The sequence below is a fragment of the Megalobrama amblycephala genome, linkage group LG11 (genome assembly GCF_018812025.1).
Source record: "Megalobrama amblycephala isolate DHTTF-2021 linkage group LG11, ASM1881202v1, whole genome shotgun sequence".
Taxonomy (NCBI): domain Eukaryota; kingdom Metazoa; phylum Chordata; class Actinopteri; order Cypriniformes; family Xenocyprididae; genus Megalobrama; species Megalobrama amblycephala.
Genome location: NC_063054.1, coordinates 13,594,105 through 13,621,539, shown reverse-complemented (window position 1 = coordinate 13,621,539; position 27,435 = coordinate 13,594,105). Strand labels below are relative to the sequence as shown.

Here is a 27,435-nt window from a genome sequence, read left to right as displayed (position 1 = left end):
ACTACTAACCCACTATACAGAAGTCACTCGCCCACAGTTGTTTCCAGGTTTCCCTTCTCTCTCCCTAAAGGAGCCATTGAAATTCGGTGTAAAAAGGGGAGCAGTGGGTGTAGGGTGTCTCGAGGCGAGTGCGAACAGCTGAGAGGTGTGATTTCACAGGCTCGCTCTCCGCTGTCATGGCCCTGATTGGGTTGGACAGCAGGCATAGGAGAGGCCCTGGCTTCTAAAGGACACCAACAGGTGGGGGACCGCAGGGGCAGAGGGGGGAGTATAAGGGAGGCCGAGCGCTTGAAAAGGCCGGGAGCATGTGGCCATGTCTGGGCAGAATCCACCGGTCATGCAAAGAGGACGATACACTGTAGCACTCAGCAGAAGAGGAAAAATGGGAACAGAAAGGTGTGGGGAGAGTTTTCATTTATTGGTAGATTGGGTTGGTTTTGTATAACTAGTCAGGGAGAGCTTTTTTTTTTTTTTTTTTTTCGGAAATTGGAATAGTTTTTTTGCATAATGTTAAAAAATGGTACTTTTTATATATTTGGGGGAAAAAAATATTTTCTCATTCTTTAATTAGCGAAGCAGTCGAGATTAAATATCTTCAAATTATTTCAGATTTAATGAGAGCAGCCAAACACTTGTTCATTCCATGTCTGGGATGAACAACCTGCAATTTATCAGTATCAAAAGGATGTCTCCTTTGAAATGTTTTCTTTCTTTCTTAGCAGATATGAACGAAGATATATATGTATATTATATATAGCTCCATTTTGATTTGGACTGAGATGCTGGGTGACATCTCTCTGTTTTATGAGGCAGCAAATGGAAGATTTTACACCTCTGCCACTGGAAATGGTGCTGTTAAAGGAAATGGAGGTATGAGAGGGTTACTGGGTTTTCACCTGAGGTGTCATAGTGCCTCTTTGATCTACTGTAAATCAAGCTCCTACATCAAGGAGTAAAAAAGGGGCAGTTTGTGCATATTGGACTTGCGACATGGCAGAATGAGGAACCATCTGGTCTATTTAAATGTGAGAAAGATGTTCGAGTGATAGATGTGCTAGTCCTCTTCTGCTTGGCTGGCTTTCCTCCTTATACTTCCTTGTCTACAGATACGTGTCAACACAAAGAATGATTATGGAAAGGATATCTACATACAGGTAAATGAGCTTATTATTATAATACAGAGTGTGCCATTTTTTGTTTGCTTGCTTTAGTGAAGGACAAATGTTCTTGAAAATTGCTTTTTTATCATTCTGGCCAATATTTTTGTAGTTATCTAACATTTTGCTGTTACTCTTTATATAATTTAATGTAGTTACGAAGCAAAAAAAAGAAAATAAAAAAATACAAATTGCTAAAATAAATACAAAACTGTAATATTATCAACTCTCTGTATGACCATTGCATTTTTCCTGACAGCTTTGTCTATTGTTTGAGGGAGACTGAAATTTGCCCCTTGTGAAGACATGCTTCCTTATATGCCCATATGAATACTCAAGTTATGGAATGTAAGGAAGTGTGTGGTTTCAGGGGGAATCTATCATCCTGCAAATAAAGCACATTGTGATGGATAAAAACTGATAAATTAAACATAAATACAGTTTTTGAGCAGTTTTAACTCTAAGTTGACATACATGTGTGATTTTGTTTTCTGAGATGTATACTTCATTTGAGCTGCATTAATGTACATAGAGTGGATCAGGTGGTAAAACTGTTGCTTCTGTGAGTTGGCTGGCCGCAGGCCTCCACTGCTCCACACCCTGATCATCTCTCACTGACCCGTAGCTACTGAAGATCAGGGCAGATTGACAGAGTACAGCTGTCTCTTACTTCACTAATCCTATACAAACCTTATGGGGTTTCCTAAAGAAGACACTAGAGGCTGAATTCTTTCCTCAGCTTTCAGCACATTAAATAAAAAGACAGTAATTAACAATGCTAAACTCATGTTCAATCACTGAATAGCACAGGAAATAAAAATCTTGTTGAAGAAACAATTTGTAAATGAGGCAATCTGTTGCCAATTTGATTCAGTTTTATTTTTAGAGTATTTAAGTTTTTTTTCTTTGTCTTCTCAACAGGTAAGCAACAAGAATGATTTGCTCAACATTGTCAACATAAGCTCCGTTCTCTCTTCCTGAAGCAGCACGCCTTGCTGTGGCTGGTCAAATGGAACCAAGTCAGGTGTTTCTGCGAGGTTTGGTCCCCTTCAACCAGCTACTGCGTCGTGAATACAGCCAACCAAAGATTATAAGAGAGTTATTCAGTAAAGTGTGCTTTTTTTTTTTTGTAACTTTAATTGTACTAACCTTTTTTTTAAAAAAATAAAATAAAATTCAATAAAATATTTTACTCTTGCAATGTTGTGTTCATTTTCTCCTTTCTTAATAGAAATTATCTTTTTCATTCAATAATGAATATTCAATAATATTGAATGTCGACTTGTATTGACTGTTTCTTAACACATTTAGGTTTAAAAGTGCACTTCGTAATAATGTCAAATTAAAGTTTTTCTTTAAAGTAGTCCTACATTTTAAATCTTTATGTTTTAATAATCTTTTGTTAATGTTTTAAATCATTGTTTTAATAATCTGATACGCTTTCAGTAAGCGTACAATATGTTATGGACTTCTCTAGGTTATTGATTTTTTGCTTATTCTTTATCTTGAGGGTGGTGGATAATAGCAGGCAGCCACTATGACAACACGTTCACTTTAAATGTATTATTGTACAGATGCCCATTTGCTCGCAATTTGCTCGCCTTTTCTCAGGGGAACACAAATGACAGGACGTACTACGCACTATAACGTAGGACAGGGATGGGCAACTCCGGTCCTGGAGGGCCAGTGTCCTGCAGAGTTTATCTCCATCCCTGATAAAAACTCACTTGCCTATAACTTTCTACTAATTCTGAAGACCTTGATTAGCTGGTTCAGGTGTGTTTGATTAGGGTTGGAGCTAAACTCTGCTGGGCAGTGGCCCTCCAGGACTGAAGTTGCCCATCCCTGACGTAGGATATATCGTATTGTGTCATGCCGCAGCATAGAATGTCATGGCATTGTGTACTGGTGCACATAAGGCTACACCATACAATAACACCATAACCATCGTATCTCCGCAAGGCCTATGCAATGATTTCAACAACAACAAAAATCTGGATTTAGTAAACACCACTTATAGGTTAAGTAACTCAGAGTAACAGTAACTTTAATGAAACAGAAATACTGTATACACTGCAATTTTAATTGTTTAGTTTTAATGAATTGAACAAAGAAATTTAATATATAAAAATATTCCAAGCATTCTCTTTGATACGTTTTAGGTGAGTAATCAAACAGGAAGTTGTCTGTGGATGTACACAGCCTCCCCATCAGTCCCACATACTAAACACTGCTCAAGCACATCAAGACTGTTGACAGAGAGTGTCTGGCTGGGCAGCATATGAGTCGCCTCAAGTCTACTTTTGCTGGAGTCCCCAGCAAGCCAGGCACTGACCACAGAGTCATTCTCCCCTGCCTGCGGAACGGCACTATGCGAGATGACCCTGCTGTTCCAGCCCCCTGGAGAAAAGAAAAAAAAAAAAAGAAAAAAAAAAAAAAAGGAAAAATACAATAAAATAAGTAAATAAGCAGTAAAAAATAAAGTTTCTGTGTACCAGATATAAATTAAGAACAAAACCTTTATAGTCGTACTACAGCCCATATGTTCATAGCAACCTGTCTAGCATTGCTTCTTGTGCAACATAAGTAAAATTCAAATTGTAATACAACTGTGCAGCAAACAATCCATCAATAGGATTGAATCCAAGAAAGTTCATGTTATGGACGTGTACAATAGGAGAGGGGAAAAAAAAGTAAAAAGGAATAAACAGAGTCCAAAACCACTGGTAATATTGGGAAAAGAGTCAGCAAAACATGAACAAAAACGTATTGAGTGCATCTTTAAAAATACAATGTTTTACCTTTACTAAAAAAAAAAAAAAAGAAAAAAAGAAAAAAAAAGAAAAACTGGTTCACCAAAAGCAAAAATTATTTTGATTCCAATAGCATGGGCCTGCTTCCACTTTTAAAGGGATAGTTCACCCAAAAATGAAAATTTGATGTTTATCTGCTTACCCCTTATATACTTCATATGAGAGCGAGACATCACTGCCGCTGTCAGAGCGCAATCAGACCTCACTAAGCGAATGCTGAACGCGGTTGGACATAGTGGTGTATTAGAGTTAAAAAATGATATAAATACTGTTCGGTTTATCGCACAAACCGATCGTTTCGTGTCTTAGGACATCAATGTGTCGTCACGATCCGCAGGGTTTAATTTGGACTTGTCTATGCAAGTTTTATTTACTCTTATAGTAGAAGTTCCCATTCACTAGCATTATTTGACTGACAGACAGCAACGGTTGGAGTTAAAAATCATCATTTGTGTTCTACTGAAGAAACAAAGTCACCTACATCTTGGATGCACTGGGGGTAAGCAGATAAACATCAAATTTTCATTTTTGGGTGAACTATCCCTTTAAGATGTGTTTTCAGTGACCTACTCACAAGCAGTCAGCCGAGATGCCGGGTATTAACATGCATGTAAAACGCATCTCCCGTGATCACTTGTGATCAGATTTCACCAAGAAAAAAAGGAAAGGAGGCAAATGAAAAAGATAAAGAGAGCTTTAAATAATTGGTTTTGGTTTTAAGGGGTCCTATTATTGTTTTTTTAAATATTCAACTTTTTTAGTGTGTAATGTTGCAGTTTGAGTTTGAAAAAGGTCTGTGAAGTTCCAAAGCACAAAGTCACTCTAAAGGAAGTTATTCTCTATATCAGTGCGCACTGTTTCTGAACTCCCTGAAATGCCTCCATTGTAGTCTTGAGTTTTCTTCTGGGAACAAACACGTCATAATATTAGGGGCATTACATTTCCGCCACATGCTCTAAGTGGTAGACCTATAACAGCAATTTAGTTTTGCAGTGTAAATGCAACGTGCATACCAAATCAGACAGTAATCCGATTTACACAAATATTTAAGATAAAAATCAGATAGATAGATCTTTTATTATTATTATTGTAGATGTGAAGGAGTGTTTGTCTTACTCTGTAGGAGCGTGCTCATATCTGAACCTGAAGTCGTCTCCCAGTGTAGCAGAGACCCATCCTCTGAGCATGTAAACAAGTGATTGGGGTTTGATGGATGAAAATGTACTTCCCACACTGAAGAAAACAGAAAACAGATCAGAATCACTGCCAGTGTTGTCGAATTTTTTTTTTAGGTTTCTGACATTTAAGCCCAAAGTATACTCTTTTTTTTTTTTTTTTCTTTCATACATGCACAGTGGTCACCAAAGCGAACGACACATACTCATTACGACAACCTGCACTGCCAGTGCCTGGGCAATCTCTCACCATGCATCTTTATAATCTTTAGGCTAAAATTGTACAAATGCAGGTACTTTCTGACCTCCTCGCACAATCTCTCATCCAAACAGCCTGAGCCATTTGTTGTTGTAGCTTGCATGCGTTTCTGTCTTTTCCGTTTATTCAGTTTTTTCCAATTAGTGCAAAAAGAAATCAATGTACGTGTGTCAATACTGTGCTGAAGACGAAATTCATGTCACACGCACCCTAGTGAAGTGAAGTATTCTTTGGGATTTAAGCTTTGACGTCTTCAAATATTGAAGGACAATTTCACAAATACAAGATGACACAGTCCATTTTCTTTGGTCCTCATTAATGATACTAATTCCTTGCAAATTTCAACTTTTAAACTTGCTAAGACAAAACTGAACTCATGAATAAGATCATTCCTACATTAATATCTTTTTATGACATTTTTTGAATGTCTAGTATGCGTTTACAGAACTCAAGTATATTTATTTTTTAAAAGTTAAATAATTCAAAGGGTACTGACTTTCTGCTGAATGGGCCTCTATGAGAGAGAAGGGTGTATTGCCCTGTCTCACATCCCAGATACACAGCATCCCATCCTGCCCTCCTGTGGCCACTATGTGCTGCTGGTTTGGGTGTTTATCCACACAGTGCAAGGGCACTCTGTCTCCGGTGCTGCATGAACAGAAAATATTTGAAACAGAATAAGATAACAGAAAAGAGAGCAACTTACAGTCCAACTTTTAGATGTTCTAGAATGAATACAGATAAATTGTGCCACTTATTGATATTGAGATGACTGACACAAAATTCTGGCAAATAAGCTTGGGCAATTTCTTATCGTAAGAAGTTAAAACATTGCCAGAAAAAAATCTGTATCAATGCTGTGTTTATTGGAAAATATAATGCAGCAATTTGTGAAAGTGGCTAATGAGTGGCTTTTTTTGACAACTTGGAAATTAATGAAAATGTCTCATTGGTCCTAAAAATAGGCATTTTCTTCATGCAAAATATTTCTTTTTGTACTATGATTGTGATGTGAATGGATGTTTTCCCGAAATTCAAATGAATACAGTTTTATTCAAAGAATAATATTAATATGGTTCTTTAATCTAGTATGAGCAAATCATACAGAGAGAGAATTTGTGCAGGACTGTCGCTCTGCTGTCTGAAGTCCCACATCTTCAGTTGACCGATGGAGTTAACAGTGAGTACTTCAGTCGTCCTTAGAAATGTCACGGCATGAATCGTACTGCTATCTGCATTTTCTGTTGAAAGACAATAACAAGTGCTATTAGTCATAATCATAGGATTCAAAACACATATACATGCAGGTCAAATTTAATTAAAGGATACATTAACCCAAAAATTAATGTTCTCTCTTGATTTATTTCTCATGTCATTCCAAACATGTATGACTTACATTCTTCACTGGAACACAAAAGTTAAGCAGAATCTCAAAGCATTTGTTCATATTTGCCATGAAGCTCAACATTGATGAATCTGTGGGAATATTTTGAAGAATGTTGGTAACCAGACAGTTCGGTAACCACTGACTTCCATAGTAGGGGAAAAAATTACTAATACTATTGAAGTCAGTTGCTAATGTCAACTGTTTGGTTACCAACTTTCTACAAAATATCTTCTTTTGTGTTTAACAGAAGAAAGAAACTCATACAAGGTTTGAGAGAGTTTTCATTTCCGGGTGAACTATCCCTTTAAAAAACAAATCATTTCAGACAGAGGGTTAAAATGAGGGTTGATGAAAATAATTTTTCCCGCATGTATATATTTGTTTTGTGCAAAAAAAAAATTATTAACATAAGTGAACCTCAAGGAACATAAAAAAAAAAAAAAAATCCATGTCATGACCCCTTTAAAGGTGCCCTAGATTCAAAAATTGAATTTACCTCGGCATAGTTAATAACAAGAGCTCAGTACATGGAAAAGACATACAGTGAGTCTCAAACTCCATTGTTTCCTCCTTCTTATATAAATCTCATTTGTTTAAAAGACATCTGAAAAACAGGCGAATCTCAACATAACACCGACTGTTACGTAACAGTCGGGGTGTATGCCCCAAATATTTGCATATGCCAGCCCATGATTGAGGCATTACACAAGGGCAGCCAGTATTAACGTCTGGATGAAAGGCATTAGACAAGGGCAAAATGTCTGGATCTGTGCACAGCTGAATCAACAGACTAGGTAAGCAAGCAAGGACAATAGCAAAAAATGGCAGATGGAGCAATAATAACTGACATGATTCATGATAACATGATAATTTTAGTGATATTTGTAAATTGTCTTTCTAAATGTTTCGTTAGCATCTTGCTAATGTACTGTTAAATGTGGTTAAAGTTACCATCGTTTATTACTGTATTCACGGAGACAAGAGCCGTCGCTATTTTCATTTTTAAACACTTGCAGTCTGTATAATTCATAAACACAACTTCATTCTTTATAAATCTCTCCTACAGTGTAGCATTAGCTGTTAGCCACGGAGCACTATCAAACTCATTCAGAATCAATGTAAACATCAAAATAAACACTGTACTTATGCGATTAGACATGCTTCATGACGAACACTTTGTAAAGATCCATTTTGAGGGTTATATTAGCTGTTTGAACTTATGTTGTTTAAGGCAAGCATGAGCTCTTGGGGCGTGGAGCACTAGATTTAAAGGGCCACACACCCAGAATTGGCTCATTTCTAATTATGCCCCAAAATAGGCAGTTAAAAAAATGAATTAAAAAAAATCTATGGGGTATTTTGAGCTGAAACTTCACAGACACATTTAGGGGACACCTTAGACTTATATTACATCTTTTAAAAAAAAAAAAGAGTTCTACGGCACCTTTAAAGCAACTTGTCACCATCCACTTTCATTGTATGTAAAAGCATCTTTTGTGTTCCATGGATGAAAGTAAGTCATACAGATTTGGAAGTAAATTATAACAGAATAATCATTTTAGGTAAAACCATTTTTGCATTAAAGTAACGCAAAAATAAAATTATACACACAAGTTCATTTTCATTTACAGCTACATGAGTAATCGTCAAAAGATCGCGATATCGATTCAAACACCCACGCAATCCCATTCCTAAATGACGTGATTCACCTGTGTCTATTAAAACTTTGAAAATCACAGCGAACATTCATATCTGCATTGGCGCTGCCACTGAGCCAGAAAGAGCAGTTATCATGTATAGGTATGAAACAACTTCAGTCTTTTCAACCACACATTTTTGTGTTACAAATATTCATATTATAACAGAAGTACTGAGATAAGTTTATAGTTCGGATATAAACACTGATGTCTATCGATCAAATTAGAGCAAATCACCTTTTGAAAGCAAGTAATAAATGTATTTGTCATTGAATCTTTCATTCAAGAGATTTGTTCATCTGATAATGAAACAATTGAAGTCTTTATGAGTGAGTCACTGAATCATTCAATCAAACCATTTTTTTTTAATTATTTATTAAGATTAATTAAACATTTTAAATAGACTGCAGCATTTAACATTTTGTCAGAACCTCTTATTTTGTTTATTTGTCAGTTCAGAATCGTGGGAGATTCTCAATTTATCTAATCGTGCAGCTCTATTGTCTATGCTACAAAGAAAACCACAAAACACTTACCAATAACACGTACAACTTCAGTCTGATCTGCCTTGTAAAGAATAACTCGACCGTCCTCACCCACTGACACTATTTCAGGGCTTCTGCACACAATTGCAGTGCAGGGTGCATTATCACAGGAGTATTGATGAGCTCTCTTCCACACATGAGCCAATGACACAGCCTAAACATCACAAAAAATGCATTATTACAATGGACAGTTTTGCTGTGCACAATGAAATTTATCAGATGATGCAAATATCATGAAACAAACAAACATAGCAAATACCTGACAGTCAGTCTGAAGCTTAAAAATCGTCACAGCCCCACTTGATGATGCAGAAACGAGCCTGTCTTGATCTAGAAACTACACAGATTATGCAGATGACAGGTTTATTAATCTCAAACTAGTCCACAAACGAAAGATATCGTTCTCTTTTCTCCCTGCATTACATAACGGATTTAAAGGGTTAGTTTACCCAAAAATGAAGATTAATTAATTAATTACTCACCCTCATGTTGTTCCACACCTGTAAGACATTCGTTCATCTTCGGAACACAAATTAAGATATTTTTGGTTAAATCCGATGGCTCAGCGAGGCCTGCATCGACAGCAATGACATTTTCTCTCTCAAGATCCATAAAGGTACTAAAAACATATTTAAATCAATTCATGGGAGTACAGTGGTTCTAGCTTAAAATTATAAAATCGACAAGAATATTTTTTGTGCATCAAAAAAAACATAATAACTACTTTTTAATAATATCTAGTGATGGCAGATTTCAAAACATTGCTTCGGAGCGTTATGAATCTTTTGAGTCAAATCAGTGATTCGGCTCACGTATCAAACCGCAGAAATCACGTGACTTTGGCGATTCGAACCACTGATTTGATTCATAAAGCTCCGAAGCTTCATGAAGCAGTGTTTTGAAATCGGCCATCACTAGATATTGTTAAAAAGTCGTTATTTTGGGGTTTTTTTGGCGCACAAAAATATTCTCATCACTTTATAATATTAAGGTAGAACCATTGTACTCACATGAATTGATTTAAATATGTTTTTAGTACTTTTATGGGTCTTGAGAGAGGAAGTACCATTGCTGTCTATGCAGGCCTTGCTAAGCCATCGGATTTAATCAAAAATATCTTAATTTGTGTTTCGAAGATGAACGAAGGTCTTAGGGGTGGAGAACAACATGAGGGTGAGTAATAAATTACATTATTTTCATTTTTGGGTGAACTAACCCTTTAAAACATGGCATGGAACTGCTCCCAAGAGGGCTTGGCTTACATTTTAAGTTTAGATTTACGCAGATAATAAAAAATACATGAGCATACGTGGCTGAAAGAATTAGTAGAATATAAAGGCTATTCAATAATGTTCTCAAGTAGTGGTACTATTAGTCTGAGCTCCTATCTGAGATACAGTGGGTAAATATAATTTTCAAGTGACTACTCGCATTAAAAAAAAAAGTTTCTCAATGTAAATATTTTGGGGGGGGAAATGTAGTGAATGGTAACCTACTCACAAAACATTGAACATATTTACAGTGCATGTATACAATATAACGAATGAGCAGGAGTGTTTTGACACTCACCTGTAGGTCCAATACATCCCCTTCATGCTGGGAGTCACACAGTAACTGAGGCTCTTCATCAAACTCTCCATCTATGTTTGAGACTCCATGATCTCCCACCGACCAGATAGACACTTTGTTATTCTGAAAACACACAATGAATGACGATTAACAACAAAACATCAGTGTGAGACGTGATGTAACTCATCTGAAGTAACGTTAGCGCTCTTGCCTCGTTGTCCCAGGATCCTGTGGCGAAAACGTCAGGCTGCTGCAAAGAAGCCGAAGAAACGGGCCGCCACCGCGTCTTACTGATTTTCTGTGAGATGTATTTAGCGTTAATGCAATCCATTGGGTCTAACTGGTGTGGTGTTTTGTTGTCGTGATGTTGTTCAGTTTAGCGTGATTCACATGTAGCAAAATATATCCCGCCACCTCCGACTGCCTTCGCCTAGTACGGCGGCCTCAGAGACCAAACGCGATTGTGTTTCATAAAATCACTATTATGCTGATAAAATATGATAAAATATATTTTTTATAATTATAAAAGAGAATTTCAAAAAGATAAAACACTTGTTCCCCAAGTAGTTTTAGCTTTGCACGGCGCATTAATAATGTAATATTTTTATTTTTAATTTTTTTATAATATTAGTTACATTTTAAGTAAAGCTTAATAAAGTGAAGATAAAAAAAGAAACTTTTTTCTTGTGATGACCATAGACTAAAAAAAAAAGAAGTGACGTATTAAGTTACGCATAACTTTGCGTCATATTTTATCAAATTAAAAATCAGAGAAGAAAGCAGACACTCGTATGTTTACCATAGACATCATATGATGTCTATGATGTTTACTACACTGCCTTACTGATCCCTAATGCGAAAAGCTCAGCTTAACCAAAGCACTTACGTCATTCCACTACTGGTTTTAGAAATGTAACGTTATTTCGTTTCGCATTTAGAAAACGTACCAAATCTGTCACCCTGATAATGCCTTACGTCACCCTGATAATGCGCTCGTGCTTTCCTTCTGCTGGCAGCGCACAGCAGAGAGAATCTACTGATAGAATTGCCAAACCCTGAAAATGCACACAAATGTGCTCATATGGGAAAACATCGTGCAGAATGAATGACGCAGCAGTGAGTTGTTAAGAGCGTTACAGGACATGTCTGGTGACGTATCCGTGCTAGAAGTGGTAACCGTCGTCGGAAGAGCGGTGTGCGCAGGCGCGGCGCTGACAGCCGCACTCTACCTGATCCGCAGAGTGTGTTCAATAATGGCCTGGAAATCAGGAGGAGCGAGCCATGCAGAGCTCGTCAACAACCTCCGCAGTGAGTTTAACCCGTTTTTCATGATAAAAAGAGCAAAAGCAGTCATGCTTACTGTTTTGCTTAGTAACGGGGGTTGTTTACGTCAGCGTAGTGAGGGAAAGTGCGCGTCTGTGTGAACTAGCATTGCGTTACATCTGAGGGGAAAGTGCGCCGATGCGTGTTAGGATAGCATGAGATGACTTCATCTCACCGTTGTTCGTGCGTGTGTTATTATTTCAGACAAGCACATGACTGCTGTTTAAAACTTACAGTGTGCTTCTGTGACATTTTGTTAGCTAGCTGCTAGCAGTCTAATGTGATCGTCACTCTCACCACCTGCAAATAGTCTGTTCTTTTTTTATATAATCGTTGTGATATATGCATTATGTCGGTTCATATTTTGCATTGCTTTGACTGAACAAATGTATATGGTGGGTTTTCTTCACATTGGTTACACAGTAGCACCCTTTAACGTTTATCTATTGAATCTAGAATGTACTCGTTCCTGCAGGTATATGCAGTTCGTTTACAATAAGAAAGCAAGAAACAGTTTCCAGATGGTTAATATCCGTTGTTTAATGCTTGCATGTGCTGTTTTTATTTGGGGTTATTCAGTGGGCGTGGCACACCACATGCTGTTAATGTCACTGTATGATGACGTCACTCAGTTTAGTACTTTGAGCTCTGATATTAATGCTGCACACAACATGCCTTATGTAATATTTAGTTATCCTGAAATCAAAAATGTGATTTTATTTTGTTATTATAATTGTATGCTTTTGGCTCAATCTCAGTGAATGTATCTAATCTATTCATAAAACTAGTATTTTTAACTAATCTAACAGTTGACCATTGGCCAGAGAGACTAATAATACTCATCTGGCATGTAACCCGTCCTCCTGAACTCCTGGCTTTATTCTGAGGTCAAGTGGTCAGTGTGCTATATTTAGTGGTGCTTGCTAAGACAAGTATCACTGTTACTGTTGCTGATACTTAGGGTTAGCGATTTGAACAAACTCCTAACCTAAGAATTAAACTTGTAACTGCCTGTGGAAGTTGATTGTTTCTCTCAGCATTATGTGCTGGAACATGTTTTAATTCTTTGTTGCATTTTGCAGTTTGTGTAATTAAGGTCACTTTGGATTAAAAAGGTAATTAAGTATTTGGTTAGTCTACTTGCAGATTCTCCAAGAGAATCTAGAGCTCATGGATTCTAGCTTTTTTTCCTCTGTGGGACTGAACGGTTCTAAGAACAGTTCCTGTTAAATTTCCACTTGAGCCTGGTAAGGCACAACACGATTACAAACTGTTCTCGGCCCGGTTGGCTAACCACACCCAGGCTTTCCTCCCTGATCAGCATCCATAAGTGTTTAATAATGTGCATTGAGTCATGGTGGAAATGCAGTGTCACTACTGCAGCTATTGATTTACAATGCTTAAATGCCTGCGGATAATCCAGGTCAGAGGTTTAGCTTGGCATTTGACAGAGCTGCAGTGCCTAAATATACAGTTTTCACCCCCATTGGACTTTTACAAATAATTAGCCTGGCACAGCTACATTTTGTCTCCTGAGAAAGTGAAAGTGAATAAGTTAAATAAATATGTGTTAAAGGGTTAGTTCACACCCTCATTCCGTTCCACACCCGTAAGACCTTTGTTGATCTTCGGAACACAAATTAAGATATTTTAGTTGAAATCCGATGGCTCAGTGAGGCCTGCATAGGGAGCAATGACACTTCCTCTCTCAAGATCCATAAAGGTACTAAAAACATATTTAAATCAGTTCATGTGAGTACAGTGGTTCAATATTAATATTATAAAGCAACGAGAATATTTTTGGTGCGCCAAAAAAACAAAATAACGATGATGTCCAATTTCAAAACACTGCTTCATTAAGCTTTGGAGCGTTATGAATCTTTTGTGTCGAATCATGATTCGGATCGCGTGTCAAACCGCCAAACTGCTGAAATCACGTGACTTTGGTGTTCCAAACCGCTGATTCGACACAAAAGATTCATAACTTCCTGAAGCAGTGTTTTGAAATCGGCCATCACTAAATAAGTCGTTATTTTGTTTTTTTGGCACACCAAAAATATTCTCATCGCTTTATAATATTAATATTGAACCACTGTACTCACATGAACTGATTTAAATATGTTTTTAGTGCATTAATGGATCTTGAGAGAGGAAATGTCATTGCTGTCTATACAGGCCTCACTGAGCTATCAGATTTCAACTAAAATATCTTAATTTGCGTTCTGAAGATCAACAAAGGTCTTGCGGGTATGGAACGACATGAGGGTGAGTAATAAATGACATTATTTTTATTTTTGGGTGAACTAACCCTTTAAGGGCTCTCAACTTAGTATGAGAGTGTAAATATGTAGTATTTACTATGTTTAAATAGGCACAGACTGTTATTAATAGTGTGTGTAAGTTTTGAATACCAGTGTAGGATTTCTGGCATGCCACAAGGTTTTATTGCTCCATCATTTCCGATACCTCAAAATGAATGACTGACTTACCAAAAACAAAACGGAACAGATTAAGAACCTTTTTCCATGGAACACAAAAGGATACACTGCTTTTTTCACAAAATTACAATATACAATGACCAAGTGTTGTGAAGCTGCAAATGAATAAGGATTCGCTTGGAAGTGACATTGAAAAACAATGGACATTTTACATAAATAATTATGCATATTAAACAGGTATAAACCTGCCAGTGTGAATTTGTTTGTGTTTTTTGTCCAGAGAATGGGATCATTAAATCGGACCGTGTATATGAAGTTATGTTGGCCACAGACCGCGCCCATTTCTCCAGATGTAATCCATACATGGACTCGCCACAATCTATAGGTAAGTTCCTGGTCTTGAGTTATCATTTTGTTAACGCAATGTCATCTACAGCTGTATTGCTTCCAATAGTCTACACTTCTTGCATCCAATGTGGCCAAAGCACATTTAGACACATTTAGACGGTTTCTGTTTTTGGTGATATGCACAGCTAATCCAGACAATTTATTATCCTTGAATGTCTGAAATAAAAGCATTTTATTTAATCATTGGATTGCTTGTCTCAAGCTGATGTTCAGAGGTGATATGCAGCAGTCTTGACGTCTTTAAGCTGTTACAGTGCAGTGTGCTGTCTGTCCCTTCCAGTGTAGACACAGGTGATTCTGTTGATGTGTTTCTTTTTGGGATGAATTTTTGTTTTGTAATTTCGTACAGGTTACCAAGCAACAATCAGTGCACCACATATGGTAAGTTAAAACAGCTTTATATTTGTACAGTCATTGGCCTGTTTGAGGTAGGTGCTGATGAACACTTATTTGTGTGCTGTAGCACGCATATGCTCTAGAGCTCCTCCATGATCACCTGTATGAAGGAGCAAAGGCTCTGGATGTGGGATCAGGCTCCGGTATCCTGTCCGTCTGCTTCGCCAGAATGGTGAGTCACTTCATTTCTGAAGGCATACATGGGATTGCTTAGGATTTTCACATTTCTGTTCAATTAATTGTATAGTAATGGAATGCAAACAATCATAGCATATAAATTACTTTCCTACATTAGAACAGTTAAAGGGATAGTTCGCCCAGAATGAAAATTCTGTCATCATTTACTCACCCTCAAGTTGTTCCAAACCTGTATGAATTTCTTTCCTCTGCTGAACACAAAAGAAGATATTTTGAAGAATATGGGTAAGCAAATAGTTGATGGTCCCCATAGTACTTCCATAGTATTTTTTTTTTCAGTGGGGCCAATCAACTGTTTGGTTACCCATGTTCTTCAAAATATTATCTTTTGTGTTCAGCAGAGGAAAGAAATTCATACAGTTTTGGAACAACTTGAGGGTGAGTAAATAGTGTTTTCATTTTCGGGTGTACTATCCCATTAAACGTGTGTGGTATGGAGGGCCAAATCTGCAAAAATAAATGAACACATGGCTAAATACCAAAAAACAAAACAAAAAAACAGTTTTCACAGAATTTAGTGCTGAGCTATTATATTTTTTATTATTATTAATGTTCTTCTTATTGATTTCTTTAAAAATTCAATTATTTATTCCTGCAATTTATATATTACTGCTTTTCTTATTATTTATTATATTATTTCTTTATTCTTTCTTTCATTTATGTAGTCTATAGTCCTTTTTATCTTCCTTTTTCCTTTTATTTTTCTATATTCATTATTGCAATAAATAAATACATACAAATAAATACATATTCATGCATATAGTGATTCTGGAATCACGTGTCTGTTGTTTCTATACATTATACGATAGCAAAAACATAACAAAATGATGGAGGGTTGCAGAATCAGAGCTGCACTTTTGTTACTCATTATGAATGTGCAAGTTGTAAAAGCAACATGCAAATCTAAGATGATCATTGCACCCTTTTTTTTTTTTTGTGATCAAATGTTCATTGAGGGGAAAAAAAGAAACAACAATATAATAAGGCATTACAAAATTTACAACAAAACAATAAAAAACAAAGGGAGAGGGGTGGCTACAATCAAAACCTCCATCCACCCAACCAACCCATATACTATTAGACAATTTGCACACCATAATATCCAGCTACTCCCATAATACCCACAATAATGCAATGGCGCAATCCCCCCACCCCCCCAAACACACACACACATACACACACACACACACACAAGCAGGAATTAACTTGTTTAATAACAAGATAGTCAAAGTTACAGGCACCGCTGAAACCACAATCGTTGCACCCTAGCAAGTCATATTCTCTCTGGATTTGCTTCATCAAGCAAATGCTTAATAATGCTTGTACCTTGCTGTCTGTCCACTTGTTGGAATGCTTCTCCATAATTAGTGGTATAGAATTATCCCAATCCTCTGAGTAACAAAGTTACACATTCTTTTTTGGGGTGGTTCACCATGTGTGTTTGACCAATCACAGGCTGCAGCCACTCCAAAAAATGTTATATGCAAAAACTGAGTAGTTCCTATGAAGTTCCTGAAATGGGAAAGGGATTCACGTAAAAATTAATAAATATAATAATTCTTTTATTAGATATGGATGAAAAAATAGGAATTCAATACAAAGAAAAAAAAAATCATGCCTACATTTTGTTGAAAAAAACATTTTTTTTTTTACTTCTGGCATTTTGGATCTCCATAGTGTGACAGTAGTTTTGCATTACAGCGGATGTGTTGTGTGTTACAGGTTGGGCCGAGGGGGAAGGTGATTGGCATTGATCACATAAAGGAGCTGGTGGAAGATTCTGTAACTAATGTAAAGAAGGACGACCCTAGTTTGATCTCTTCAGGGAGAATCAGACTCATTGGTTGGTCTACAACTTTGTTTTTGGCTGTTTTACATGATGTGCTCTATAATGTGTTAACTTTTTAGGTATGCAACAATATTTAAATTCTGGCTGATATTGATTGGCCAACAGTTAATACTGTTTTTCTGTTTAAATATAAGTTAATTTTATATTATAACCTAGTTTAAACATCAGAACATTATAATGTACTACAGCTGCGACTGTTCGTGTATCTGTATCCCCGTACTGAACTGAACAAATACAGGACTTTTTGTATGTGGGTCAATGACGTGATGGATCATTTTTCTGTCCAAAGGCCAAAACAAAGATATGACATCCAAAGTATGTAAGGTAGTACAACTAGATCACTTTATTGAACCCAAAAGGTTTTAATTATATTTTGCTACATATAAAGGTTTTTTAAAGATTTTAAAGTGTAAAAAGATCATTCGGTTTAACTGTCCAAAGGCCAATACAGCCATTTCATTTGTGATTAAAATATTTTAAAATGAAATGAATGTATATATTTTTTATTCTGACATATTTTATAACATCATATATTAACTTAGTGCAAAATGGTATTACAGTTATGTGTAGAAGTCGTTGCTTTGTTATGAGAAAGAATGTCCAGAAAAAATTAATTTCATTTATGTCATTCGGAGTAACCAATAAGGGACCATTTTGGATCAAGTCATGCGGTCAATATCATGTGACAAGATGTGACATCATTTATACACCTGCACAGGGCCACATGGTCATGAAGCAAAGTAACTAACTTTCTCTTAACTATTTGAAAAATTAATGTTTTCACTTGCTCATACGCATGTCCCGAAGATTAGTTATTTGTTATTTAGCAGACAGTTATATTCAGAGAGAGGCAGTACACTATAGGGCCAGAACAGAATAATTATATGGGCTCAGCTATGTTGTTGTGTAATGTTGTCTGTATGTATATGTGTGTGCAGTTGGAGATGGAAGAATGGGCTTTCCAGAAGAAGCACCTTATGACGCCATACATGTCGGAGCTGCAGCTCCCACAGTGCCACAAGCAGTAAGTTTCCTTTGAATACACTTTGATACCAAGCCATATTTGTACCTTAACTTTAAAGGAATAATTCACCCACATATTAAAATTCTGCCATCATTTACTCAGCCTGCATCTGAGACATGTTCCGTATTTTTGTCTTTTTTGTTCTTCTTTGGAACACAATTAAAAAAAAAAAAAAAGCCCATAAAATGAAAATCAGTGAAGTCTAATGACTTCCAAAATCTTTTCTTTTGTGTTCCGCAGAAAAAAGGATGTTATACAGGTTTGGAGCAATACGAGTATGAATAATTAATGTTCATTTTTGGGTGAACTATCCCTTTGAGGTCTAGCATATTCCAACAATATTCTAAATGCAAGTTTTTTTTCTGCTTGAAATCAGTGGGTTGCTGTCTTGTTCCTGTGTGGTTAAATTTAAAGAAAAAGCATCCATTTCATATTCCACCCCAAAATAAAAAAAAGAAAGAAAGAAATTATATTTTGCATCAAGGAAATAAAGCCTTGTTTAGGACCAATTACAATTTTTGGCTTTGTGATTATTATTTTTATTTTTAATTTTTCTCTCTTTCCACGTCAATTAAGCACATATTTCCCCAAAATTCCCATTTTGTAATGCCTCTGGACATTTAACTTTTGTGTGTGTGTGTCTGTGTGTGTGTGATTTCCATTATACCAAAGACTTTAGATATACAGTGGTGGTCAGAATTATTGGCACCCTTGGTAAATATGATCAAAGATGGCTGTACCATTAAAAAATAAATCTGCATTTTTATCCTTTTGATCTTTAATTAATAAAATTGGCAAAATTATAACCTTTCATTGAAGGAAAAGAATTGAAAGTGGGGGGAAAAAAATCACATTATGAAATAAATGGTTTTCTCCAAAACACGTTGGCCACAATTATTGGCACCCTTTTATTCAATACTTTTTGCAACCTCCTTTTGCCAAGAAAACTGCTCTGAGTTTTCTCCTATAATGCCTGATGAGTTTAGAGAACACCTGACAAGAGATCAGAGACCATTCCTTCCTACAGAATCTCTACAGATTGTTTAGAGAAAATGTTGGTGCTTCTTCTCTTCAGTTCACAACCCAACTGGTGGGTTTGCTGCCAAAAAGCTCTTTTTTAGTTTCATCTGACCATAGAAGCTGGCTTGAAGTTTCAGTCTTATCTGACAACTGAATATGCTGGAGATTGTTTCTGGATGAGGGCAGAGGATTTTTCTTGAAACACTCCCGAACAACTTGAGGGGATGTAGGTGCTCTTTGATATTTTTTTAGGCTTTCTGAGACTCAAGACTCAACTAATCTCTGCAGTTCTCCAGCTGTGATCCTTGGAGAGTCTTTGGCCACTCAAACTCTCCTCCTCACCGTGCATTAGGATGATTTAGACACACGTCCTCTTCCAGGCAGATTTGTAACATCTTTAGTTGATTGGAACTTCTTAATTATTGCCCCAATAGTGGAAATGGGGATTTTCAATGCTTTAACTATTTTCTTACAGCCACTTTCTATTTTGTGAAGCTCAACAATCGTTTTGCTGCACATCAGAACTATATTCTTTGGTTTTACTCATTGTGATGAATAATTAAGGGAATTTGGCCTTTGTGTTTCCTCTTGTTTATACTTCTGTGGAACAGGAAGTCATTGCTGGACTCATTCCATGTTCATGATCACCCTGGTGTGCCAAAAAATGTAAATATGAATGGGAATATACTTCAGAGATATTTTACTCATAAAATATTCTAGGGGTGCCAATAATTGTGGCCAACATGTTTTGCCCCCCCAATTCTTTTTCTTCAATGAAAGGTTAGATTTTTGCCAATTTTATGAATTAAAGGTCAAATGGATAAACAATGCAGATTTATTTTTACAGTCATCTTTGATCATATTTACCAAGGGTGCCAATAATTCTGACCACCACTGTACAAAGATGGTACACTCATATTACTATGAATGGGAGAAAGTGCAACACACAATATGGCTAAGTCCCGCCTTCTAAATAAAAGAGCCAGTCGGTGATTGGTAAAGCTCCAGTTGCTATAGAAACAGTCATTGTTCAGAGATGCACGCTTATGACTGCACTTGCGCATTGGCTGGTCCAGCCTGGAAAATACAGTTTAGTTTTGTTTTTTTTGTCATGATTTGAGCGATTTAGAAATAAAATTTATGACACAGTTGTTGTCAGATTTCATTGGTGATTTCACATATGAAATTTGATCATTACCTTGGTGAACAGCTTTGGAGAATTTGATGTTTCCCCATTAAAAGAGATAGAAGCTGTACTTGCATGACTGAAATAGCTGCCCGAGAGGCGTTTCAGAGATGGCCGCTGAGTGAAATGAATTGTCTTAAAGGAATTTTGATTATACTCGGTAGTCATTCTCATTATTTTTCCATCAGTGTTATGCGTGTATTTCTTTCTTATGATTTCAGGGTTAAATATGACTTGTTCTTGGTTTGGTGAGATTCACGTGTATGTGTATTTGTTTGCGTTACAGTTGTTGGACCAGCTAAAGCCAGGTGGCCGTCTCATTCTGCCCGTCGGCCCAGCTGGAGGAAATCAGATGTTGGAGCAGTATGACAAATTGGAGGATGGCAGTACCAAAATGAAACCACTGATGGGCGTGATTTACGTGCCTTTAACAGACAAAGACAAGCAGTGGTCAAGGTGGAAGTGATTTCCTGTCCTCTGTCCCCTCTCTCTTCTAGGGCACAGGTGAAACAGTGTGGTACGGAGCAGACAGAGGATGTGTTTGCCGCTTGTCATCTTTTTTGCTGCTCCATTCCATGATGAACAGCTGCACAGTTTTTGTGTTTTTTGGTTTTTTGGACTTTAACCCTCCAGCCTGATTTGACCAAAAACCATATTATAATATTTTAAATTTCCGGTTTGCCATTAACTGCTGGAATGGGCTTGAGTTTGTTTTTGTTTTTTCCCCTCAAAAATGCTTTCTGAATGATGAGACATGAAAGCATGAACACATCAAAACCCGTTTAGACTTGGTATTATGGCTTTGTTCACTCTGGCGGCTCAAATCCGATTAGTTTTTAAGGCAGATCAGAGTCAAATCTGGTTTGGTTTTTGTAGTCTGAACAGCAAAAAACCCAGAGAAATCTTTCATTCAATATAGTATTGGCAGCTTTAACACTTTAACCCATCATGACATCACTTAAATCTTAATGTGGGAAGCTACAAAAGTCTGAACATTCCTGAAATCAGTTACAATTTAATTAGATTGATTGCAGTGTTGTCATAATTTGAGACATTAGTTATTGACCCTAGCACAATTGCACAGCTAATTTAGTGTTCAAATTTCCCCCCTTTAAGCCCAAAGTATACTTCACTCTTTTACGCATACGCGACACAGACGACACACCTTCACTCTCTTCCATTGTAGTAAGTGAAGCTGCGAGAGTGCCAATATGGCGCTGACATCTTGAGTCTCGAGTCTGCGCAGTAGTGAGCGTGAAGTGGAGCCGTGATATCAAGGTCCTGCAGAATCAGTTAATACTGCAGAACAACTCATTATGTCGGTGTGAAATAAACAATTCTGGAAATGTAGAAATAGAAGTTAAAGCTACCAATCTCCTCCCGAAGATCCAGAAAAAAGTCTGTTGCTGCTTCAGTGACTACTTCGCTTAGAGAAGCTGTCAATCATGACGTCAAAACCCACATTTTATAGCATCAAATAACTAACTTAAAACAAACTAATTAAAGAACGAACACTTTAATCACACTAGCGTTATAAAAAACTGCTTAAAATGACAATCCATCTTTGGGAAAAAAAAAAATTGACGTGTAATTTGACTGTTTAGTTTCTCATGTCCCATTACATTACATGGAGAGGGCGGGGTTTATGACCTATACTGCATCCAGCCACCTGGGGGCGATTGAGACGCTTTGGCTTTACTTTACAGGACCTGTGTGGCACACTTGGTATGCGAAGGTCAGCGTACAGTATACACGACATGAATTTCGTCGTTGGAAGAGTACACACGTACTATACAAGCGCAGGTCGCACATTTAATTTTTTTGCAACAATTAGTTTATCAACAAGGTGGCAATTGTGCCCTGGGTGTTGATTCACAAGGTAGTCAAAGAAAAACTGCAAAACAAAACAGACCAGAACACATGCAAGCTACAGCGACAATGGAGGCCTACTTAGACGAAAGATTGTGCAAGGAGGTTAGAAAGTACCCTAATTTGCACAACTCTAGCATGAAAGAATACAAAGATGTTAACATGGGTTTTAACTCCTGCCGAGAGATTGCTCAAAACTACGCATACACCGAACGCCGGTGTACGCACACAAGTTAAATGAAGTATACTTTGTAAGGCGGTGCGTTCGAACTGTTACTAAAGAAAAAACGTATAAAGTATAGTATACTATGTAAAGTATACCCAGGGCTCTTTAGACATCTTTAGACGTCTTTTATATACAGTAAGCAGTAGTGTGTAGAAGTGAATGTGTAAAATATTGTGTCCTTTATTGGATGATGCAAAAGTAGAGGAAAAATGCAATCAGTTTCTACTGTCAGTTTTTGTAGGAGGAAGTCTCTTGGCATCGCATTGTCGCCTACATCATTACCATAGCGACCAATGTAGATACACCAGATATCAAGTGCACTCTCTGAATCCTTTCATCAGAGGCAAAGTGCAGTCCTAAAGATTGGATTTGAAAAACGAATTGCCTGCAGTTTGAACACAGCCTATATTGCACCTTGATACCTCCAAGATTGCTGAAACTAATTTTTGCACGAGTTGTGTTTATACAAGTATGCACATGTCAGTGGTGATGTTTTGTGTTATGTATCTTTATGCATCTTTGATGTTCGTAATAACATTTGTTTTCTGTGTTTTTTTTGTTTTTTATAGGGATGAACTTTGAAAGGACGATCTGGCAATACTCATCGCACCACATGCACGCACACACACATACACACACACACAAACATCCAAATGGACTTCACTGAGGAGAGCTTGTATAAATGCTCTATTTCCATACCCGTGACAGTCTGATGGTCGTGAAAGATGGATTTATCGATCAGATTCTTTTATTTAAAAAGGAAAAAAGTGGAATTGGGCTTTGTGCTGAGATTTTCATGCCTGCAGTTTGAGAATTGCGTGAATGCTTTTTTTTTCTTTTTCTTTTCGTTTTTCTTTTTTGATGTGCAGGTGCTTATTCTTGTGATGACTTCAGTATTACAGTCAATTGGATTGTTCATGCATCTCAGCGTATTGTAAACACAACACAGGGTCGGCCTTTGTGCTGAATCCAGCCTGTTATTAAAACATAATTCACTGCTACATAATGTGTAGGGATCTCTTTGCTCTACAAATTCATTTTAATAGTAGCGGCTTGTGTTTTCAGCTGAAGCATGTGCTGCCCAGGCAGAATAAACCACTGTGCACTGGATAATTCTAAAGATTCTAGAGTAAAGCAATATGCCATGAGAGGTCATGTGTTTGAATGATTTAGAAGGGATGTTCTTAGGTCTGATTCAAAGCAAACCTCTTTAACCGTGGTCTCGAATGGCTTCGTGTGGGTAATATGCAGTCAGCTGGCAGAACTATTATTCCTGGATGATTGCTTACCAAATAAATGGACAAAGTATTGAAAAGTTGAAATTACTTTAATTAGTGAGAAGTGCAGAACATGAGAAATTGGTTGTCTGGGTCAATTATTCACTAAAATATGTACAAACCACAGAATGCTGCCATTAACCAATCACATTCGGGTATTCCAGAGAACGGAATGTACAAATTGTTTATAGAGGCAGCAACAGCAATATTGTAAGAGACACCAATGTACATTTATTAATTATAACAATGTAAAAAGAAAATAAACTCTTCTGGCAAGTAATATAATCCATTAGCTCAAAATATTAAGCTGTTTACGCTTGCCAAACAGCAACATTAATATAGACTGGTCAGCTACAGGTGTGCGTTTATGGGAATTTTGCAGCGGGTGTTTGTAAAAAATATTCCAATCAGACTTTGCAGTCTGAACTAGTTTACATGTATGAATTTAAAATTTAGAAATCAACTTCAGAGTGAAAAGGGGTAGTTCACCCGAAATAACTATTTTGTCATCATTTACTCGTGTCGTTTCTGCCCCGTAATATTTTCTGTTCTGTGAAACACAAAAGGAGACGCTTTTCCACATTATGAAAGTGGATGATGTTTTATACTGTTAAGATTCTTGTTAAATTCAACATTGCAGCCTTAAATCATACCAAATTTGATGTTGTTGGCCCCAAACAACATTGGTTCTCATGCTCTTGGCAAGTATAATAAATGTGAGACTTGAGAGCTGTGGCAGAAGGGGAAGGTAACATTTTTTGAAGACTTGGATTATAGTGCATTATTTGTATGGACTGCTTTTGTGGTACTTTTTCAGGGTTTCTGCCAGTTTTATGAAGGCCAATTTTAAGACCAAGTAGAGAAAACAATACATCAATATGTTCCCCAAATGTAAATGTCAATGAGTTCTATTAGCAACACTTCAGAGTTTGAAAATACAACTTCCAACAGATATTAGCTACTTTTTAATTCATTTTACAAAGCGAAAGTAGCTTCAATCACTCTGCTCCCAACCACTAGAATATATATTTTACTGTACCTTCTGATCAAACAAAAAAGTGGTGTTTTTCCTTAGTATTTTTGTCGTTTTCCAGTGCAACTGTATAACGATTCTTAAATGCAGATACATTTACTTGAAATGCAAAATGACAAAATATAGTGTTGTTTTCTGTGAAATTAAAACAAGAACAAATATCTGCCAATTTGCTCAGAAAAATACATTTTTCGTAACTCATTGACTCATTGTTCCTGTTGTGTAAGACTTAATTTTACATTTGCATCTCAAGTAAATGCAGTGCATGCAACATTTAATGCCATAACTTTATGAATTCAAGACCCGCAGAAACCCTGTTTGTCCTTTGAGCTCGCCAGCAAAAATCACCATATGGAAAACAGAAGCTTGCACATTCTGCCAAACATCTCATTGTGAATTTCACAGATGCAAGAAAATCACACAGGCTTGGAATGATATGAGCAGAGTTGGGTCACAAGTGTAGCAATGCTTACTGCTCACTCTTATGAAATGCGTTTCACATCACTGCAGAACTCAAAATAAGCTTGTCTCTATTATCTAACGTGTGAAGCAAGTAAAGTACCATTCAGATCCACACTTGCATACAGGATTGAGCTAAACCTTCAGTGGTCGCTTTGATTGTAAGCGGTTTTCAATGCCAATTCTCTGTGCATGTTTGTGTGTTACCTGCACGCACAAACGGCTTTTAATGAATAAACTCACTGCTAAGCAATGATCGGTTCATTCTCTTGTCTCTTCTTTCACAGAATCTCACAGTATGAAATGTTTCACAGTTTACAAACAAATGATGATTATGCTACTTCATATGATTCAATTTTCATTGTGTTGATTAGCTTAACATGTTACTTCCGGGTGTGTTGAACCTGAATAGAGTGCAACAGTTGGGATCAAGAAAAAAAATTCTATTTGTTTTCTCCATAGAGAATTTTAATTATAATGTTTCACTTATTTAAAGTGCTTATACAATTCTCAAATGATTAGTACAGAGACCTGATTCTTGGAGACTTAACACTTCACAAAAATCTGTATTCTTTGACATTCCCAGACCCACTCATCACCATAATTATGTTATTATTTCTTTATGGACTTGAGATGTTGAGAATTCAACCACATTTGTTTTCACTTCTCAGTATGCCTTAAGGAGAATCTGTCAGATTGCCACCACAATTGTTTCTATGAAGAGCAGGCCAAATAAGCACAAATGAGTTCCACAAATCTGTCTTAGGCCCTTAATTGTGGCTGACAGGTTTTGTCTGATATGATCACAAACAGTATATACATACAGTGGGTATGGAAAGTATTCAGATCCCCTTAAATTTTTCACTCTATGTTATATTGCAGCCATTTGCTAAAATCATTTAAGTTCTTTTTTTTTTTCCTCATTAATGTACACACAGCACCCCATAATGACAGAAAAACACAGAATTGTTGACATTTTTGCAGATTTATTAAAAAAGAAAAACTGAAATATCACATGGTCCTAAGTATTCGGACCCTTTGCTGTGACACTCATATATTTAACTCAGATGCTGTCCATTTCTTCTGATCATCCTTGAGATGGTTCTACACCTTCATTTGAGTCCAGCTGTGTTTGATTATACTGATTGGACTTGATTAGGAAAGCCACACACCTGTCTATATAAGACCTTACAGCTCACAGTGCATGTCAGAGCAAATGAGAATCATGAGGTCAAAGGAACTGCCTGAAGAGCTCAGAGACAGAATTGTGGCAAGGCACAGATCTGGCCAAGGTTACAAAAAAATTTCTGCTGCACTTAAGGTTCCTAAGAGCACAGTGCCCTCCATAATCCTTAAATGGAAGATGTTTGGGACGACCAGAACCCTTCCTAGAGCTGGCCATCTGGCCAAACTGAGCTATCAGGGGAGAAGAGCCTTGGTGAGAGAGGTAAAGAAGAACCCAAAGATCACTGTGGCTGAGCTCCAGAGATGCAGTCGGGAGATGGGAGAAAGTTGTAGAAAGTCAGCCATCACTGCAGCCCTCCACCAGTTGGGGCTTTATGGCGGAGTGGCCCGACGGAAGCCTCTCCTCAGTGCAAGACACATTGGCCCGAGGCTGGCTGTACAATCAGACTGTACAAACTTAATATTTTCTTATTTCTCAGGCTTCACTTAAGTTTTTCAATGTTCCCTTAGCCAGAGAGAGACAGCCGCTGCTAAAGGTCATCAATATTCCTGGACACATCTTCCTCAGGGCTACGTTGATTTGCCCTCTGTGTTCTCTGCAGTCGTACACAAAACCCTTAGCATCATCAACCTACCACCAACTACGTGCTTGCTACAGTATGCAGAAGACCTACTCATCTCAGCTTTGTCAGCACAAGACTGTGAACAAGCCTCCATTATTGTCTGCAATGTGCTGGCAGAGGCAGGGTTCAAAGCATCAAGACAGAAACTGCAGTGGGTAAAACAGTAAGTCTCTTATCTGGGACACGTTATCTCTGAAAGACAAAAGAGAATCTCTCCAGGCAGAGTGGAGCTGGTAAGAGATTTACTAAACAAGCCACAATCTAGCAAATGTAGAATTTTCTGGGACTTATAAACCATACAGGGCATGGATACTGGACT

General features: G+C 37.1%; 2 protein-coding genes and 1 long non-coding RNA gene across 4 annotated transcripts; 2 read left to right on the top strand and 1 right to left on the bottom strand.

Annotated features, from left to right (window-relative positions):
- Window positions 1-293: 293 nt before the first annotated feature.
- Window positions 294-2,805, top strand: LOC125278740. Its single transcript, XR_007187253.1, has 3 exons — window positions 294-396; window positions 723-1,154; window positions 2,079-2,805. It is a non-coding gene; the product is annotated as an uncharacterized LOC125278740 (long non-coding RNA).
- A 382-nt stretch (window positions 2,806-3,187) lies between these two features.
- nup43 (nucleoporin 43) lies at window positions 3,188-11,078 on the bottom strand. The gene is made up of 8 exons (XM_048206233.1): window positions 10,814-11,078; window positions 10,603-10,725; window positions 9,293-9,370; window positions 9,025-9,187; window positions 6,510-6,645; window positions 5,901-6,052; window positions 5,087-5,203; window positions 3,188-3,557 (listed from the first exon to the last, which is right to left on the bottom strand). Exons 1-8 carry the CDS (start codon window positions 10,931-10,933, stop codon window positions 3,328-3,330), a joined length of 1,119 nt encoding a protein of 372 aa, XP_048062190.1. The 5' UTR covers window positions 10,934-11,078; the 3' UTR covers window positions 3,188-3,327.
- A 647-nt stretch (window positions 11,079-11,725) lies between these two features.
- On the top strand, window positions 11,726-25,564 carry pcmt (protein-L-isoaspartate (D-aspartate) O-methyltransferase). Of its 2 annotated transcripts, none has more exons than XM_048206235.1 (8): window positions 11,726-11,910; window positions 14,644-14,748; window positions 15,121-15,152; window positions 15,235-15,339; window positions 17,088-17,208; window positions 18,153-18,238; window positions 20,731-20,948; window positions 23,109-25,564. In XM_048206235.1, exons 1-7 carry the CDS (start codon window positions 11,745-11,747, stop codon window positions 20,908-20,910), a joined length of 795 nt encoding a protein of 264 aa, XP_048062192.1. In that variant the 5' UTR covers window positions 11,726-11,744; the 3' UTR covers window positions 20,911-20,948; window positions 23,109-25,564. The 2 variants fall into 2 exon arrangements, with proteins under 2 accessions (XP_048062192.1, XP_048062191.1); XM_048206234.1 differs by having other exon boundaries at window positions 11,731-11,910; window positions 20,731-20,900.
- The last annotated feature ends 1,871 nt before the right edge of the window (window positions 25,565-27,435 follow it).